This window comes from Dendrobates tinctorius, unplaced genomic scaffold (assembly GCF_039654945.1).
Source record: "Dendrobates tinctorius isolate UK_male_01 unplaced genomic scaffold, ASM3965494v1 ptg000070l, whole genome shotgun sequence".
In the NCBI taxonomy this organism is placed as follows: domain Eukaryota; kingdom Metazoa; phylum Chordata; class Amphibia; order Anura; family Dendrobatidae; genus Dendrobates; species Dendrobates tinctorius.
In genome coordinates, this window is record NW_027361738.1 from 82,602,731 (window position 1) to 82,622,619 (window position 19,889).

The following is a 19,889-nucleotide window of genomic DNA, read 5'->3' on the forward strand; positions in this document are numbered from 1 at the left end:
TTGTAGGGGGAGAAGATGGGCCAGCCACCTCATCCCCTACAGGATCTATAATGGGCTCTGCCTCTGAGGCCGTTCCTCGATCCGTAAGGTTGGATTGAGTTCTGTTATGAAATAGAACAGAGGCAAAAATACATCAATATTTTTGTCCCTGTAAAGTATTTGTGTAATGTATTTGTGTAATGTGGTGTGATGTATCTACTTACGGTCTCAGATCCAGAATTGGGGAGAGGAAGTTCAGCCGGTCATAGTATATGTATTTTCTTTTCACATGTCCAGCATCCCCACTCCTGGACCGCTGCTGGCGTTCCCGGCGGAACTGGTCCCGGATGCTTCGCCAGCGTTTCATCACATCTTCCACTGCAATGTGACAGGAAAGATTGTCAAAATCACATATTTGAGAGGTCACATTTTCAAACAGTAGTCTAGGCATGGGGCCTTCTGGGGTGTGCGTTCTACCCATGGTGGCATATGTAATTGGGCCAATACCCAGGGTCTCATTAGCTACACTGAAACTAATTTTATTGTCTAGGAGGATGAGGAGCTTGTGGCCTAACCCCTAATTATGGCTGTGTGAAGCCACGTGTCACATCCAAATGTAACAGCCTCATGAGGCTAAAAGTACATGCACAGGAAGGGGGGGTGCTGATTGTAGAGTCATTTTTTAGCGCGCGCTAAGGTTAATGATGTTTTTATGGTTGCACTTATGAATTTTATGCTGCTCATCACGTGGTCGGTCACCAAAGTCATGGTACATCTGGCGACAGATGTGCCTCCATGACGCCTCCTTTCTTGTCCGGTTAGCATAATTTGCATCGCGTGGGTCCCATATTTCGGGACGCTCCTGCACCAGCACAATTAGCATCTCCACATTAATATATGTGGACGCCATGCTGCTGCTGTACTCCGTGGAGGCGTACTTCCTAGATGTCTGGAGCACTTTTTGAGCTCATTTGCATGTCTACGCTTCCTGATGATGGATTGGCCCATTTCCTGTTCACCAGCCAAAAGACCTGCGTATTGCTCGCAGGTCACACGTGTGGTCCGTGTGTAATCCGTATTTTTTGCGCGCCCATAGACTTGCATTGGCGCACTACGGCCGTACTACGCTGACAATCGCTGCATGCTGCGAGTGGCACGGACCGTAGAATACGGAGGAGAAATATACGGCTGGTGCGAGGGACCCCATAGAAAATCATTTGTCCGTGTGTAATGCGTGCTTTTAGCGCCTCTCACTCGGCTGTATTCCTCGCCAGTGTGACTCCGGCCTAAAACTTGCCCTGGCCAGCACCTCTCCTGACCTGAGCTTGACAGCTGCATAGTAATCCATCACGCTGTCATGCTCGGGTCAGGAGAGGTGCTGGCCAGTCCATGCTATGTGATGCAATTATCGCAAGAGAAATTCGGCAGTGTGACTCCAGCCTTATAGTTTATTGTTGATACCGGCCACTCTTCAGTCTGTCAGCAGTGGCCGATGTCCTGGGTAAGGAGTGAAGCACTTACAAACTCTCTCCTATAGAGCTTGTAAATGCTGCTCTAAAGCTGCCTGCATGGCAGGAGCTGGCCACTTTCAGTCTCCATGAGCTCCATCCACTAGGTCAGATAGGGCTTGTGGATTTTGCAATTTACTGTTTATTAAAATTTTCAGCCGTTCTTGCGCTATGAACACTTTTCTTCTACTTACAGCTTATTACCTTGGAGACCGACCACCGCGACTAGACAACAGAACATGCACAGTGCCTAAAAACTCTTTTCTATTGAGCTAGATAGCGCTGTTTTGAATCTAGCTGGCATCATTGGCGCAAACTATTGCCTGCTAATACCAGCCAGATTCAGAGCAGTGCTTACAAGCTAGTACGCAGCGGTGGTCGGTTTCCTAGGCTACAAGCTGTAAATAAAAGAAAAATATAAACATTTTGTAAATTTTAATAATCAGTAAATTCTAAAAGTGATGTTTTAACAAGCTCTATTTGAAAATATTCATCTAACCTTTTATATCCAAAGCAGGAATCGGTTTTAGCACCTTATTCAAGATTATATTATAAAATTTCATACAGTAAACTGTCACTGTCATGTCCACTTTCCTACAGGACGTGCTTTTCCTACAGATTAATCAGGTCCAGCCACCAGATCGATATTAGGTGACCCCTAGATGGAACCCCTGGAAACCGCCTCCCACTTGTCAGCATCCCAAGCTCCTCTTTTAATTAGCCACAAGTATATTTAGTTAGGAAATTGGTGACATGCTCAATACTTATTTCACCTGCTGTATACATGTACATCATACCCCCTCAAATTAAGAAAATACATATAGCGGGTGAAATAAGTACTAAACAAGTCACTAATTTTCTAAGTAAATATATTTCTAAAGATGCTATTGACATGAAATTCTCACCAGATGTCAATAACAACACATCAAATCCACTCAGACAAAGAAATAACCATAGATATCCATAAATTATGTGTAATAATGAGACATGACACAGGGAAAAAGGATTGACCACGCTTACTGAAATTTATTTAATGCTTCGTACAAAAGCTTTTGTTGGTCATGAATCTTCAAGATGTCTCCTGTGTGGTGAAACTAGTCGCAGACATTTCTTCTGTAATCAATACCGTCGGTATGTTTTGCAACAATAAGGTTGTGAAGGTCTTCAGACAGCTGACTGGTTTTACCCATCATGAGATGTTTGTTGTGTGGCACCTTGGTAATGAGACACCTTTTAATAGGCCACCAGTTGATACTATTTTTCACAAAGTGGCAGGATTGTTTTCCAATTACTGATAGATCTCTGCTGTGTCAGGACTTTCCATGGGTTTTTGCTTCTTTCTTTCTTCATGTGTTCAATAGGTTTTCCCTGTGTCATTTCTTATTATTACACATAACTTAATTTATGGACAGCTATGGTTTGATTTATTTGCCTGTGTGGATTGTTACCGACATCTGGTGACAATTTCATGTCAATAGCACATATATATATATATATATATATATATACACTCACTGGCCACTTTATTAGGTACACCTGTCCAACTGTGTGTTAAGACTTAATTTCTAATCAGCCAATCACATGGCGGCAACTCAGTGCATTTAGGCATGTAGACATGGTCAAGACAATCTCCTGCACTTCAAACCGAGCATCAGTATGGGGAAGAAAGGTGATTTGAGTGCCTTTGAACGTGGCATGATTGTTGGTGCCAGAAGGGCTGGTCTGAGAATTTCAGAAACTGCTGATCTACTGGGATTTTCACGCACAACCATCTCTAGGGTTTACAGAGAATGGTCCGAAAAAGAAAAAAAATCCAGTGAGCGGCAGTTCTGTGGCCGGAAATGCCATGTTGATGCCAGAGGTCAGAGGAGAATGGGCAGACTGGTTCGAGCTGATAGAAAGGCAACAGTGACTCAAATTGCCACCCGTTACAACCAAGGTAGGCAGAAGAGCATCTCTGAACGCACAGTGCGTCGAACTTTGAGGCAGATGGGCTACAGCAGCAGAAGACCACACTGGGTACCACTCCTCTCAGCTAAGAACAGGACACTGAGGCTACAATTTGCACAAGCTCATCGAAATTGGACAGTAGAAGATTGGAAAAACGTTGCCTGGTCTGATGAGTCTCGATTTCTGCTGCGACATTCGGATGGTAGGGTCAGAATTTGGCGTAAACAACATGAAAGCATGGATCCATCCTGCCTTGTATCAACGGTTCAGGCTGGTGGTGGTGGTGTCATGGTGTGGGGAATTTTTTCTGGGCACTCTTTGGGCCCCTTGGTACCAATTGAGCATCGTTGCAACGCCACAGCCTACCTGAGTATTGTTGCTGACCATGTCCATCCCTTTATGACCACAATGTACCCAACATCTGATGGCTACTTTCAGCAGGATAATGCGCCATGTCCTAAAGCTCGAATCATCTCAGATTGGTTTCTTGAACATGACAATGAGTTTACTGTACTCAAATGGCCTCCTCAGTCACCAGATCTCAATCCAATAGAGCATCTTTGGGATGTGGTGGAACGGGAGAATCGCATCAGGGATGTGCAGCCGACAAATCTGCGCCAACTGTGTGATGCCATCATGTCAATATGGTCCAAAATCTCTGAGGAATGCTTCCAGCACCTTGTTGAATCTCTGCCACGAAGAATTGAGGCAGTTCTGAAGGCAAAAGGGGGTCCAACCCCTTACTAGCATGGTGTACCTAATAAAGTGGCCAGTGAGTGTATATATGCACTGCTCAAAAAAATAAAGGGAACACTAAAATACCACATCCTAGATATCTCTGAATGAAATATTCCAGTTTCAAATTTTTATTCATTGCATAGTGGAATGTGTTCAGAGCAATAAAGCATAACAATTATCAATGTAAATCCAAATGAATATCCCATGGAGGTCTGGAATTGGAATGATACTCAAAATCGAAGTGGAAAATCAAATTACAGGCTGATCCAACTTCAGTGGAAATGCCTCATGACAAGGAAAAGATGCTCAGTATTGTTTGTGGCCTCCACGTGCCTGTATGACCTCCCTACCGTACAACGCCTGGGCATGCTCTTGATGAGGCGGCGGATGGTCTCCTGCGGGATCTCCTCCCAGACCTGGACTAAAGCATCTGCCAACTCCTGGACAGTCTGTGGTGCAACGTGACGTTGGTGGATGGAGCGAGACATGATGTCCCAGATGTGCTCAATCGGATTTAGGTCTGGGGAACTGGTGGGCCAGTCCATAGCTTCAATGCCTTCATCTTGCAGGAACTGCTGACACACTCCAGCCACATGAGGTCTGGCATTGTCCTGCACTAGGAGGAACCCAGGGCCAACCGCATTAGCATATGGTCTCACGGGGGTTCTGAGGATCTCATCTTGGTACCTAATGCCTAATGGCAGTCAGGCTACCTCTGGCGAGCACATGGAGGGCTGTGCGGCCCTCCAAAGAAATGCCACCCCACACCATTACTGACCCACTGCCAAACTGGTCATGCTGAAGGATGTTGCAGGCAGCAGATCGCTCTCCACGGGGTCTTCAGACTCTGTCACGTCTCTCACATGTGCTCAATGTGAACCTGCTTTCATCTGTGAAGAGCACAGGGCGCCAGTAGCGAATTTGCCAATCCTGATGTTCTGTGGCAAATGCCAAGCATCCTACATGGTGTTGGGCTTTGCGCACAACCCCCATCTGTGGACTTCGGGCCCTCAGATCATCCTCATGGAGTCAGTTTCTAACCAGTTGTGCAGACACATGCACATTTGTGGCCTGCTGGAGGTCATTTTGCAGGGCTCTGGCAGTGCTCCTCCTGTTCCTCCTTGCACAAAGGCAGAGGTAGCCGTCCTGCAGCTGGGTTGTTGCCCTCCTACGGCCCCCTCCATGTCTCCTGGTGCACTGGCATGTCTCCTGGTAGCGCCTCCAGCCTCTGGACTACGCTGAGAGACACAGCAAACCTTCTTGCCACAGCTCGCATTGTTGTGCCATCCTGGATGAGCTGCACTACCTGAGCCACTTGTGTGGGCTGTAGAGTTTGTCTCATGCTACCACGAGTGTGAAAGCACAGTCAACATTCAAAAGTGACCAAAACATCAGCCAGAAAGCATTGGTACTGAGATGTGGTCTGTGGTCCCACCTGCAGAACCACTCCTTTATTAAGGGTGTCTTGGTAATTGCCAATAATTTCGATCTGTTGTCTATTCCATTTGCACAACAGCATGTGAAATTGTCAATCAGTGTTGCTTCCTAAGTGGACAGTTTGATTTCACAGAAGTTTGATTTACTTGGAGTTAGATTCTGTTATTTAAGCGTTCCCTTTATTTTTTTTTAAGCAGTGTATATGATGTGGTGGTCCTTCATCCACACATTGATTGACCTAGCTGTGTGGCATGGCGCATTGTCCTCAGAGTTGGGGAACATTGCCTGAGCAGAAGGAATCAACTGTTTTTCCGGGATAACCTTGTATGCGGCTTGATTCATACGTCCTTCGCAAAGATTAATCTGCCCAATTCCAGCCTTGCTGAAGCATCCCCAGATCATCACCGATCCTCCACCAAACTGTGGACACTGTGGCTTGTCCGCCTCTCCAGGTCTCCGTCTAACCAACAGAAGATCAAGATCAATAAAAGCTGCTCTGTGATTGGTTGCTATGAGCAACAGAGACTGCTATAGACAGCTATCACAAAATGGCTGCCACAATTGTACATTAATTAGAAATACGTTATAGGAGATACAATAAAATAAAATTGATAACTAGGTGTCTACGGTTAAGTGATTGCTACATTTTTTTTTTATGAATATAGAATGAGAACATGATTGTGTCCTGTTTACTTATGAGATGAATGACATCGGTGACTGATAAAACCGTAGACACGGGGATAATGGAGCGATGACGTCCCGGCCTTGTCATCACTTCACTGACTCAATAAACGAGCTCAGAGCCTGAGGACAACAGTGAATAATGAATGATGGCTGACGCAGGCAGCAGCGGGATCACTAACGTGTGGGCGGCCATATTGCTTTCCTGAGAGAGTCAATGGCTTCTCAAAGCTTCATGGAATCCTTTTCTTTTTAAGCATGTGACGTTATTGACATTTTTAACCTCTTAATGCTGCAATTTTTCTTTTTTTTTTTTTACTTTTACATTTTTCCTTTGTACATTTTTTATTTTTCCATCGACGTAGCTGCATGAGGGCTTGGTTTTTGCAGGACAAGTTGTAACTGACACCATGGACTTTACCATATAATGTACTGAAAAAAGCGGAAAAAATCCAAGTGAGGTGAAATTGCGAAAAAAAAAAATTAATCTGCACTTATTTTTGGGGTTTCGTTTTAAAGTACTTTCATATTGTATAGTTTTATTATTATTATTATTAATATCATTTGAGTTGTATGAAAAATTCTAAACTTTGTAAAAAATACATTTGGTTTACGTGGCCATTTTCCAAGGCCCGTAACTTTTTTTTTTTTACTTTTCTGTCGATGATGCTGTCTAAGGCTATGTTCACATTTTACGTTTTTCCCACAGGCGAAACCTGCTATCTTGGCAGTAAATAAGCTGCAGGTTTTGCTGCGCACTTGCTGCATTTTTTGTTGTCTCTTTTGTATGCTGATAAACATGATGCAACTTCCTTAAGGTTTTTGCACCAAAAACGAAGAAAAACCGTCTGTCTGCGTTTTTTTTTTTTGCTGTGTTTTTGCACTTACCCACTACTTTCTATTCGTGAGAAAAGGCTGCAAAAACTCTGGAAGAAGTGACGTGCTGCAGTTTGCAAAAAAACGCAGCGATTTTCCAAATCAGTCAGGAAGGAAAAAACAATGTGTGCATGAGATTTCTGAAATCTCATAGCTTTTCTATGCATTGCTATACTTGTAAAACGCACCTTAAAATCAAATAAAAAAAGCAGCAAAAATGCAACGTGTTAACATAGCCTAAGGCTGTGTGCCCACGTTGCGTTTTTTAAGAGTTTTTCCCTCGATTTTTGGCGCAAAAACGCTTAAAAAAACTCATACTGAACGCCCCCCATGCATTCCTATGGCATTCCGCACACGCTGTGCTAATGATGCGTTTTTTTCCGCGGTGGAATCGCATAGCGGAAAAAAACGCAGCATGATCATTCTTTTTGCGGAATCGCCAAGATTCTGCAAAGAACTGCCGCGATTCCGCACCCGCAGGAATGCATGAGATCCGCTTACTTCCCGCATGTGGCTATGCCCACTATGCACAAAGTGAGCGGCTCATGTGCGGATGGTACCCACGGTCCGGAGGAGAGGAGACTGTCCTCCGGGCTCTGGGTACCATATCCCTGTAAAAAAAATAAAAAATCGGGTTATATTCACTTTCCGGGGTCCCGCGCAGCCTTCCCGGGCCTCAGCGATGCTCTCGTTCCCAGTAATGCCTTGCGAGTCCTTTGATGATGTCACGGTCCCGCGATACTGTAGCGATCCCTATTCCTCGCGAGACCGCTACAGTAACGCAAGACCTCATATCATCAATGGTCTCGCAAGGCATTACTGGGAGCGGGAGCATCGCTGAGCCCCGGGAAGGCAGCGCGGGACGTCGGAAGGTGAATATAACCCGATTTTTTATTTTTTTAGTATTTTTAACATTCTATCTTATACTATTGATGCCGCATAGGCGGCCTCAATAGTAAAAAGCTGCTCACACTTGTCAAACACTATGTTTGACGACTGTGACCAACCTGTCAATCACTTTCCAAGCGATGCTTCAAATCACTTGGAAAGTGCTTGAATTCCGCACGTGAAAATCTCGGGAAAAACGCGATAATAACCGCGCAGATAAAATCGGGCGTTTTCTGGGAAGGAGTTTGGTTTCAGGTGTCAGGTTTTAAACGCTACGTGGTCACACAGCCGAAGGGGTTTTTTTTTACTTGCCAAGCTGTTATTTTTATTGGTAGCATCTTGATGATCGCTTTTGTTCATCTTCTTCGCTTTTTATTTTGCTTTATTGGGAGAGGTGCAGCAAGTGAAAAACTGCAATTTTGGCTTCTGGATTTTTGTTTTATTGCGCCATTTAACGTATGGAATAAAATATTTTATATTTTTACAGATTGGACTTTTTATCTTTTTATGAATGTAGCAATATTCTATATACCTTGTTATTTCAAATTTTAATGTTTATTTTTTTAATATTTATAAAACATTTTTTATAATGCAATACTGCACTATTGTGGTATGTAGGGAAAATGCGGGTCTGCTGCGAGGCCCAAACTGTGGCTCAGCTTCACCGGAGTACCAAAATGGTGGGGGGGCCTTCAGCATCGGTGCCAGACTTTCTAAAGAAATTTGGAGGTCGAAATCCGACATCCGAACCATGTATTCTGTCATTGGTGAGTGAGATGGAACATTCCAGCATAGTCATAATGGAGGACGCCCGAAAATGTCAGGGGAAACAATTAAAGAAGTGAAACAGCAACTTCTAACATTTCCACGTAAATCGTTGCACAAGCTTTCCCAGGAAACAGGCATGTCATATTCTACATGTCAACGAGCGGTCAACAAAGGTCGTGTTCGACCATGCACAGTCACTGTCATTCAGGAATTGAAAGGGCCCGATCAAGAGAAAAGAATTTGATATTGCTGGATTTTTTCCTCTGGGGCCATTTGAAAGTTCGGGTGTACAGTAACAGTACAGGAACTCCGAGAGAACATACAACGAGAAATTCAGGCTATGATCCAAGACCTCCTGCGGAATACATTTAACAATATGGAACGGCGCGTGCAGGTGTGCTTGGGTGCAAATAGTGGACATTTTCATCAACTGCTTTAAAACATCAATTTCTCATGAACCAAGTGATGTACAGTCCAAATTTCAGTACAGCCGATGGTCTCTTTTAGAAGTTACAGTAATTTTTCCTTAGAGTGAATCACCCTGTATTAGTAGGTCATGGTGCCTGAAGGGGTTAAACAGGACTTGTCACCATTTTATTCCTATGAAATAAACACATCTAACCTGCAATCTATGGCTCTCCATCTACTCTGAAACTTCAACTCCCAGCATGACAGCTAGTGTCAATGCTAATTGTTACCTCTATGTATTTTGCATTTTTACATAGGCTGGCAATTAGCGCCCAAAATGTTTTGCGCTATCCATGCCATATAAAATGACACCTCACTAGTGTACCTAAACAATACCAACATACACTGATATTACTGCCATAAGGTGACCATATAGTGGTAGATACCAGTCCTATGGAACATATAAGAGATCACAGCACAGTGGTGACTTACAGCTGACGTTCTTTCTGATGGGAGTCCTTCACTTTTCCCATCTTTTCCATCTGGCCCAGACCGACATGACAACTTCTCCAGCCAGGACTCATCTGCAGAGAATACAAGAAAGACACATTTCACTTCTCATATTCCAGCACCATCACCATCTATCCCCATCCTGCACAAACTCCTCATCCTGCTGATACTCCAATACTGAGCCGCTGTATCAGTGGCGTAGCGTGGGGGGGCAGTCCGCCCCAGGCGGCACGTGTGTTGGGGAGGCGTGGCAGCAGCAGCAACTCCTCTCCTCTGTAGGAGAAGCGCGGAGGCACAGTGCAGCAGCATCGGGCCGGCCTGTGTGTGGGCATGTGAGGCTGAGCAGAGCGGCCTGTTCCGCCACCGATAGAAGGGGTGGGCCGTGACGTCATTCAGCGGCGTCCCGCCCCTCCAGCCTTTGCTCCTCGGTACTGAGGCGGCTTCGGCACTGGGGGCTGTGGAGGAAGTGGGGACGCTGGCAGCCTTCCCGGGAGGACGGGTCGAGGCACCATTCATTCATTGCGGAGCCGCCGTCTGACAAGGTGAGAGGTCTCGACACCAGCGCCATTCCTGTGCCCAGTACAGCAGGGCAGGTGGAGGTGGGTGCACACACTGGCAGCCCGCAGTCCTCGTCTGGGACCCCACAAGGGCTCCTTGGGGTCTGCACTGTCACCAGTTTTGCCCCTCATTACTTGTGTCCTGGGGTGTGGGGCAGGCACATTACTGTGGGGGTGTCTGCTGGGGGTTGTAGTCCTTCACCTCCCTTCGTGTCCCCTTTGATGTGATATAAATGGGGCAATTCTCTGCGCCCCCTGATAGTGAGGCCGGTGCTGGGTGGTCTCATCATCTCTACACCACAGTTTAAGGGGATTTTCATCACTTATTGTTGGGTCCAAGGTGGAATAATTAAGCCGAGACCCCCAAATCCTATTCTTGCCCCCTGGATCAGCGCCGCTCGTCACGCTCACAGTGGAGTCTCGGGCAATCTATGGTCATCAATGTCTGGAAGGTGTGTCGTGTGACCGCTGCAGCCAGTCCAATGCCACCAATCATCTGCAGTGTTCACGTTCTGTCCTGCGTCGTAGATGATGATGGTGGAGACCTCATCTAGCCGGCCTGTCTAATGGTCGTAGTGATGTGATGTCACACCGCCGCCATCGGTTGTCATTCTGGGGATGCTCCTTAAGTACACAGCCGTACGGTGGCCCCCAGCCGAGTGCAGGGGCCGGGGTTCCTCTCTCATCATGTATGACCGCATACACAGGTCTGCTGGATTTCATACACATCCTATACCCGTGTATATATAGAGAACTGCAAGAAGATGAAAGTCTAGAAACTTAGAAATAATAACAGCAGAGTTAATAGCAGACTAAAAATTAGATCTTTGAGTGTAGTGTGGGCTCTTCGGATGCTTCCGGAATCCGGATTATCAATGACCAAAGGGGCGGCAAATTTTTCGACCGCCCCGGGCGCCACAAACAGTTGCTAAGCCACTGCTGCTGTATATGTCCCTATTACTGCACCTGCTGTGCCAGTATGTCCGTAACAATGGTAAGGTGATGCTGGGAGTTATCAGTATTTATCAGACTGCGGACCATACAGGAACCACAGCACTCAGGAGACGTAGTCAGTATCAACAAGTGACCATCGGCATCCAGGTATCTTATGGGTGACGTCTTCTCTGATTGAGCCTTTTCTTTTTTTCATCTCTATTTGGTTCAGACGTCATGATGACCTATACCACAGAGGTATCTGCTCTCCATCCTGGTATACATGAGACCCCTATCCTGGTATACATGGACCCCCCATCCTGGTATATATGGCCCCCCCATCCTGGTATATATGGCCCCCCCATCCTGGTATACATGGATGTTCCATCCTGGTATATATGGCCCCATCCTGGTATGCATGGCCCCCCATCCTGGTATACATGGCCCCCCATCCTGGTATATATGGCCCCCCCATCCTTTTATACAGTGGACTCCCATCCTGGTATACATGGATATTCCATCCTGGTATATATGGCCCCATCCTGGTATGCATGGCCCCCCATCCTGGTATACATGGCCCCCCATCCTGGTATACATGGCCCCCCATCCTGGTATACATGGCCCCCCCATCCTTTTATACAGTGGACTCCCATCCTGGTATACATGGATATTCCATCCTGGTATATATGGCCCCATCCTGGTATGCATGCCCCCCCCATCCTTGTGTTTGTGGCCCCATCCCGACTGATATAAATGGCGCCCCATCCTTGGATTAAATGGCCCCCCATCCTGGCATATATGGCCCTATCCTAGCTGGTAGATATGGCCCCATCGTGGCTGGTATACATGAGCCCTGCATCCTGGTATATGTGGTCCCATCCTAGCTGGTATATATGGCCCCCAATCTTGGGATAGATACCGCCCCATCCTGATACAGATGGCCCCAATCCTGGTATTTAAGGCCAGCCTCATGCATAAAAAGTCTACACACCCCTGTTAAAAATGCCAGGTTTTTGTTATGTAAAAAAATCCTACCAATAAGAAGAATTTCAAAACTTTTTCTACCTTTAATGTCACAGATATTGTGTAAAAATCCATTGAGAAACAACCTGAAATCATTTTGAGGGAAAAAATAACAAGAAAACTAAAATAATAATAATCATTAGAACAATGATTCTAATAAATCCAATAAAATATACACTAACATATTCCGCAGCGCTTTACAGACATTATCGGCACTGTCCCCAATGGGGCTCACAATCTACATTCCCTATCAGTATGTTATTGGAATGTGGGAGGAAACCAGAGGAAACCCCACACAAACATGGGGAGAACATACAAACTCCTTGCAGATGTTGTCCTTGGTGGGATTTAAACCCAGGACTCCAGCGCTGCAGTGCTAAACAGTGAGCCATCATGCCGCCCTAATGTGGTTGAATAAGTGTGAACATGGGGATGTAGTTTTATCAGAATTAGCCAATCACATTTCTATTCATGTTACAATGATTCTAATCAATAAAATACACGGGATTTACTGTTCTAGGAGGATACTCCTGACATTCTCTTAGTTGCATTTTAAATCCTAAGCCACTGAAAACACAGCAAAGGGAAACAGCTGAAAACACAGCAAAGGGAAACAGCTGAAAACACAGCAAAGGGATCTCATTGTAGAAAGTTATCAGTTAGGAGGAGGGAACAAAAAATTTCCAAGAACATTGTAAACACAATAATTATATAAAAAAAAGTAAAATTAAATATAAAAGTTCAAATCTCCCTTTTCCGAAAACATAAAAAAAAATTCCAAAAATGAAATGAGTTAATATATTCGAAGTCGAAACGAAAAAAAAAAAAAATAATTGCAAAAATGTAATAATAAGATCCATTTGGACCCCAAATGATAAACGATGATAATGTGGAACGATGTGGGCAATAATAAAAAAAACTACAAACAACAAGCCAGAAAAAAATGAAAAGTGATGGAAACGTCATAAAGTACCGTAAAAACTGCGGTCTTGGAAAATGAAGACAAAGATCAAATGATTTTCCCATAACTTCAGATTTTGTAAGCTACTAAAAACCTATATAAGTTTAGTGTCGCTGATGGACAGGACTGGTCACATGTTCCTCCACCAGCCGCCATTGTAAGGATGAGGAAAGCTGCAGTAACAGGAGGAGACCCGGCCATAGCTGTATAATAGTGCCACACAGTCCTGTCACCATCACATCTGATAAAATACAGATTCCGTGGCCGACCTCGTTACCTCACTCTACAGCCATAGAATATATGTAATACAGAAGCTATAGGAGGCAAACGGTGCCAAAAATTTTACTTAACCCAATCGCAAAAACGATTCTTAGCCTCAATTCCATGTTTTTAAGTAAAAAAAAAAAAAGTCCCCAAAAATGGACAACCCCTTTAAGGATGTTAATTATAGAATTACAGGTAGTGTATAGTTTAATACATGATATAATGCACAGATTATGACACATTGGCACAGTATGCAACGTGCAATCATCTTCCTGTTACTACTAATACCCTTCTGCATTGCAAAATCCTCACATTAAGGTGACACAAAAAATTCTGTCCCCCGTCGCGCGACCCGTCTAACGTCTTCAAAGACGCTAAATCGTGTGGACTTTTGGGAAATGTAGTTCTTTCGCTCTCACTGTATTTAGTTTCATTACGATGACAAGAAGCTTCCACACTACAATTCCCATAATGCAATGTGGCTGCTGTCAAACCGGCCGGGCAGCTGTCACATGACCGACGGAAGACGGCTACTGACAAGGGACAATTTTAGGCGTGATATTGGGGACGAGACTTGGTTTTGCGTCCTGGAGCAGGGGGCAGCGCCCGGGCTGAGACATGCAGAAGATTAAGAGCCTCATGACCCGTCAGGTGAGCGCAGACTCTGGGGGGTTTCGTGGAAGAGACGGGGCTTCACCCCTTACAGGCCTGTGTGTGGCTGCTCTATACTGTGGAGTGTTGTCACTTCTGCTGCCTACATCCCTGTGATAACGACTCCTATGAGTCATATACTGCATTATAAGAGAAGATGCAGTATAAAGCACGGAGGATGAGCAGAACATCAACCTTTGTGCGAGTGCCCTGAATATAAATATATCACGTCCCTGCCAGTATTACAGACACCTGTGAGAACTGGTTGTGCTGGGAGAGAGGCTTCCAGGTGTCCCTCTGCTGGGGCCATTGTATGGCTGCCACTGGCACCAGAATGCGGTGTTGGCAGGTACTATGGGATTGCATTACTGTAGGGTGGCACTGTGTATCCGGCACTGTTATGGGGTGGCGCTGTGTATCCGGCACTGTTATGGGGTGGCGCTGTGTATCCGGCACTGTTATGGGGTGGCGCTGTGTATCCGGCACTGTTATGGGGTGGCGCTGTGTATCCGGCGCTGTTATGGGGTGGCGCTGTGTATCCGGCACTGTTATGGGGTGGCGCTGTGTATCCGGCACTGTTATGGGGTGGCGCTGTGTATCCGGCACTGTTATGGGGTGGCGCTGTGTATCCGGCACTGTTATGGGGTGGCGCTGTGTATCCGGCACTGTTATGGGGCGGCGCTGTGTATCCGGCACTGTTATGGGGCGGCGCTGTGTATCCGGCACTGTTATGGGGCGGCGCTGTGTATCCGGCACTGTTATGGGGCGGCGCTGTGTATCCGGCGCTGTTACCGGGCGGCGCTGTGTATCCGGCACTATTACGGGGCGGCGCTGTGTATCCGGCACTGTTACGGGGCGGCGCTGTGTATCCGGCACTGTTATGGGGCGGCGCTGTGTATCCGGCACTGTTATGGGGCGGCGCTGTGTATCCGGCACTGTTATGGGGTGGCGCTGTGTATCCGGCACTGTTATGGGGTGGCGCTGTGTATCCGGCACTGTTATGGGGCGGCGCTGTGTATCCGGCACTGTTATGGGGCGGCGCTGTGTATCCGGCACTGTTATAGGGTGGCGCTGTGTATCCGGCACTGTTATGGGGTGGCGCTGTTTATCCGGCACTGTTATGGGGTGGCGCTGTGTATCTGGCACTGTTATGGGGAGGCGCTGTGTATCTGGCACTGTTATGGGGCGGCGCTGTGTATCCGGCACTGTTATAGGGTGGCGCTGTGTATCCGGCACTGTTATGGGGCGGTGCTGTGTATCCGGCACTGTTATGGGGTGGCGCTGTGTATCCGGCACTGTTATGGGGTGGCGCTGTGTATCCGGCGCTGTTATGGGATGGCGCTGTGTATCCGGCGCTGTTATGGGGTGGCGCTGTGTATCCGGCACTGTTATGGGGTGGCGCTGTGTATCCGGCACTGTTATGGGGTGGCGCTGTGTATCCGGCACTGTTATGGGGTGGCGCTGTGTATCCGGCACTGTTATGGGGTGGCGCTGTGTATCCGGCACTGTTATGGGGTGGCGCTGTGTATCCGGCACTGTTATGGGGTGGCGCTGTGTATCCGGCACTGTTATGGGGTGGCGCTGTGTATCCGGCACTGTTATGGGGTGGCGCTGTGTATCCGGCACTGTTATGGGGTGGCGCTGTGTATCCGGCACTGTTATGGGGTGGCGCTGTGTATCCGGCACTGTTATGGGGTGGCGCTGTGTATCCGGCACTGTTATGGGGTGGCGCTGTGTATCCGGCACTGTTATGGGGTGGCGCTGTGTATCCGGCACTGTTACGGGGCGGCGCTGTGTATCCGGCACTGTTACGGGGCGGCGCTGTGTATCCGGCACTGTTACGGGGCGGCGCTGTGTATCCGGCACTGTTATGGGGCGGCGCTGTGTATCCGGCACTGTTATGGGGTGGCGCTGTGTATCCGGCACTGTTATGGGGTGGCGCTGTGTATCCGGCACTGTTATGGGGTGGCGCTGTGTATCCGGCACTGTTATGGGGCGGCGCTGTGTATCCGGCACTGTTATAGGGTGGCGCTGTGTATCCGGCACTGTTATGGGGTGGCGCTGTTTATCCGGCACTGTTATGGGGTGGCGCTGTGTATCTGGCACTGTTATGGGGCGGCGCTGTGTATCTGGCACTGTTATGGGGCGGCGCTGTGTATCCGGCACTGTTATAGGGTGGCGCTGTGTATCCGGCACTGTTATGGGGTGGCGCTGTGTATCCGGCGCTGTTATGGGGTGGCGCTGTGTATCCGGCGCTGTTATGGGATGGCGCTGTGTATCCGGCGCTGTTATGGGGCGGCGCTGTGTATCCGGCACTGTTATGGGGCGGCGCTGTGTATCCGGCACTGTTATGGGGCGGCGCTGTGTATCCGGCGCTGTTATGGGATGGCGCTGTGTATCCGGCACTGTTATGGGGCGGAGCTGTGTATCCGGCGCTGTTATGGGATGGCGCTGTGTATCCGGCGCTGTTATGGGATGGCGCTGTGTATCCGGCGCTGTTATGGGGTGGCGCTGTGTATCTGGCGCTGTTATGGGGTGGCGCTGTGTATCCGGCGCTGTTATGGAATGGCGCTGTGTATCCGGCGCTGTTATGGGGCGGCGCTGTGTATCCGGCGCTGTTATGGGGCGGCGCTGTGTATCCGGCACTGTTATGGGGCGGCGCTGTGTATCCGGCGCTGTTATGGGGTGGCGCTGTGTATCCGGCGCTGTTATGGGGTGGCGCTGTGTATCCGGCGCTGTTATGGGGTGGCGCTGTGTATCCGGCGCTGTTATGGGGTGGCGCTGTGTATCCGGCGCTGTTATGGGGTGGCGCTGTGTATATGGCGCTGTGTATCCGGCGCTGTTATGGGGTGGCGCTGTGTATCCGGCGCTGTTATGGGGTGGCGCTGTGTATCCGGCGCTGTTATGGGATGGCGCTGTGTATATGGCGCTGTGTATCCGGCGCTGTTATGGGGTGGCGCTGTGTATCCGGCGCTGTTATGGGGTGGCGCTGTGTATCCGGCGCTGTTATGGGATGGCGCTGTGTATATGGCGCTGTGTATCCGGCGCTGTTATGGGATGGCGCTGTGTATCCGGCGCTGTTATGGGGTGGCGCTGTGTATCCGGCGCTGTTATGGGATGGCGCTGTGTATCCGGCGCTGTTATGGGGCGGCGCTGTGTATCCGGCGCTGTTATGGGGCGGCGCTGTGTATCCGGCGCTGTTATGGGGCGGCGCTGTGTATCCGGCGCTGTTATGGGGTGGCGCTGTGTATCCGGCGCTGTTATGGGATGGCGCCGTGTATATGGCGCTGTGTATCCGGCGCTGTTATGGGGTAGCGCTGTGTATCCGGCGCTGTTATGGGGTGGCGCTGTGTATCTGGCGCTGTTATGGGGCGGCGCTGTGTATCTGGCACTGTTATGGAGGAGGAATATGTGTTAGACACTATTCATGTGGCCCTGTATGCTGGTAATGTTATGTATCAATATTATAGGGTGGCCTTTTGTGGTTGGCATTGTAAAGGGGGCACTGTGTGGCTGGTACTTTTTTTTTTATAGGTTGGCATTGTTGGGCTTGTAGTGTTAAGTGGTGGCGTAGTGCGTCTTGTACTCCAATGGGGGCACCCTCCGTTTGCACTATGCAGGACCCGGGGGGCATCCTCCCTTTGTGCCGCACAGGACTTTGGGGGTGCCCTCCCTTTGCACCATGCTGGGACCCTGGGGGCACCCTCTCATTGTGACATGCAGGACCCTGGGGGCACCCTCCCATTGTGCGGCGCTGGACTCTGGGGGCACCCTGCCTTTGCTATGTGCAGGACCCTGAGTGAACCCTCCCTTTGTGTTGCGTAGGACCCTGGGGGCACCCTCCCTTTGCCTTTCGCAGGACCCTGGGGGCACCCTCCCTTTGCTTTGCGCAGCACCCTGGGGGCACCCTCCCTTTGCTTTGCGCAGGACCCTGGGGTAACTCTCCCTTTGCGTTGCGCAGGACCCTGGGGGCACCCTCCCTTTGCGTTGCGCAGGACCCTGGGGGCACCCTCCCTTTGCGTTGCGCAGGACCCTGGGGGCACCCTCCCTTTGCTTTGCGCAGGACCCTGGGGGCAGCCCTCCCTTTGCTTTGCGCAGGACCCTGGGGGCAGCCCTCCCTTTGCTTTGCCCAGGACCCTGGGGGCACCCTCCCTTTGCTTTGCGCAGGACCCTGGGGGCACCCTCCCTTTGCGTTACGCAGGACCCTGGGGGCACCTTCCCTTTGCGTTGCGCAGGACCCTGGGGGCACCTTCCCTTTGCGTTGCGCAGGACCCTGGGGGCACCCTCCCTTTGCTTTGCGCAGGACCCTGGGGTAACCCTCCCTTTGCGTTGCTCAGGACCCTGGGGTAACCCTCCCTTTGCGTTGCGCAGGACCCTGGGGTAACCCTCCCTTTGCGTTGCGCAGGACCCTGGGGTCACCCTTCCTTTGCGTTACGCAGGACCCTGGGGGCACCCTTCGTTTGCGTTGTGCAAGACCCTGGGGGGTACCCTCCCTTTGCATTGTGCAGGATCCTAGGGGCACCCTCTCTTTGTGCCTCGCAGGACTTTGGAGGCAACTTCCCTTTGTGCCTCGCAGGACCTTGGAGGCACCCTCCCTTTGCGCCGCGCAGGACCCAGAGAGCACCTTCCCTTTGCGCCGCACAGGACCCTGGAGGCACCTCCCTTTGCACCGTGCACGATCCTGGGGGCATCTTGCCTTTTCGCCGCACAGGATCCTGGGGGCATCTTGCCTTTGCGCCATGCAGGACCCTGGGGGGCACCCTGCCTTTGCGCCATGCAGGACCCTGGGGGGCACCCTGCCTTTGCGCCATGCAGGACCCTGGGGGGCACCCTACCTTTGTGCCATGCAGGACACTGGGGGCATCTTGCCTTTGCGCCATTCAGGACACTGGGGGCATCTTGCCTTTGCGCCATTCAGGACACTGGGGGCATCTTGCCTTTGCGCCATGCAGGACACTGGGGGCGCCCTGCCTTTGTGCTGCCCAGGCCTGCTTGAACCCTCCCTTCATGTCTGATCGGTCCGCTCCCTCTTGATGGTATACAGGCTCATCCAGAGTAAGGAACTCCATTTCCTTGCTGCTGTGGGCAGTGATACCCAGGGACTGTCAATTGGTTGTGGTCCCAGTGGTTGTACCCCCACTGATCTATGCCCGGCATGCCAATTTTTAGCTACGTTTGTAATCTGCGGATCGTCGTTGACCTGGATGTTCGGGATCAGTCACCTCTGATTGTTTTCCCGGAGACGTCCCCTGATTCTTAGTTTTGCGCACAGACAATCATTAGCCGGTGGAGTATAACAGTGCTGGTCCCTGGCTGCGCTCCTGCGTCCTGCTCCAGATGTCCGTCCTTCTATCGGAGACATCGTGGCCGTGTCCAGATTATCTCAGATCCTGGATGTGGTCCCATTATGCAGATGCGGCACCTGCAGACGAAAACTTGGCATTTCAGGCCGAGCTTCACCTGATGTTATCAAACCCTTGGCACTGATGGAAAAGCACAATAATGGCATCTGAAAATTAATATCTCTGTGTCTGCACAGCGGCTCGGCGAGGCTTAATTTGCGTCTGCAGATGGCTGATTTCACTTGTTTGGGCAATGCCAACCCTGTCCATATAATGAGAGCGGCCTCCAACCATTATATCCCCGCGATGCGTATTAAGGAAATCTTAATTAATCTTAATGATAGCGGCTTCTGTATGCAGAAAGGAAAATGCTGCTAAAAATGATGCAAAGGCTGCCAAAGAGAAGCAATGGGGA

General features: G+C 49.1%; 1 protein-coding gene across 3 annotated transcripts in view; it reads left to right on the forward strand.

Moving 5' to 3' along the window:
• The first annotated feature begins 13,965 nt into the window (after positions 1 to 13,965).
• VPS50 (VPS50 subunit of EARP/GARPII complex) overlaps positions 13,966 to 19,889 on the forward strand; it is a 202,727-nt gene continuing 196,803 nt past the window's right edge. Inside the window, exon 1 of one of the 3 annotated variants that reach the window (XM_073582038.1) lies at positions 13,966 to 14,132. In XM_073582038.1, the coding sequence (XP_073438139.1) occupies positions 14,100 to 14,132 (33 nt within the window). In that variant the 5' untranslated portion in view covers positions 13,966 to 14,099. Of the gene's footprint in view, positions 14,133 to 14,339; positions 14,482 to 19,889 lie in introns of those variants that run through there. The other 2 variants (XM_073582040.1, XM_073582037.1) reach the window with 2 other exon arrangements.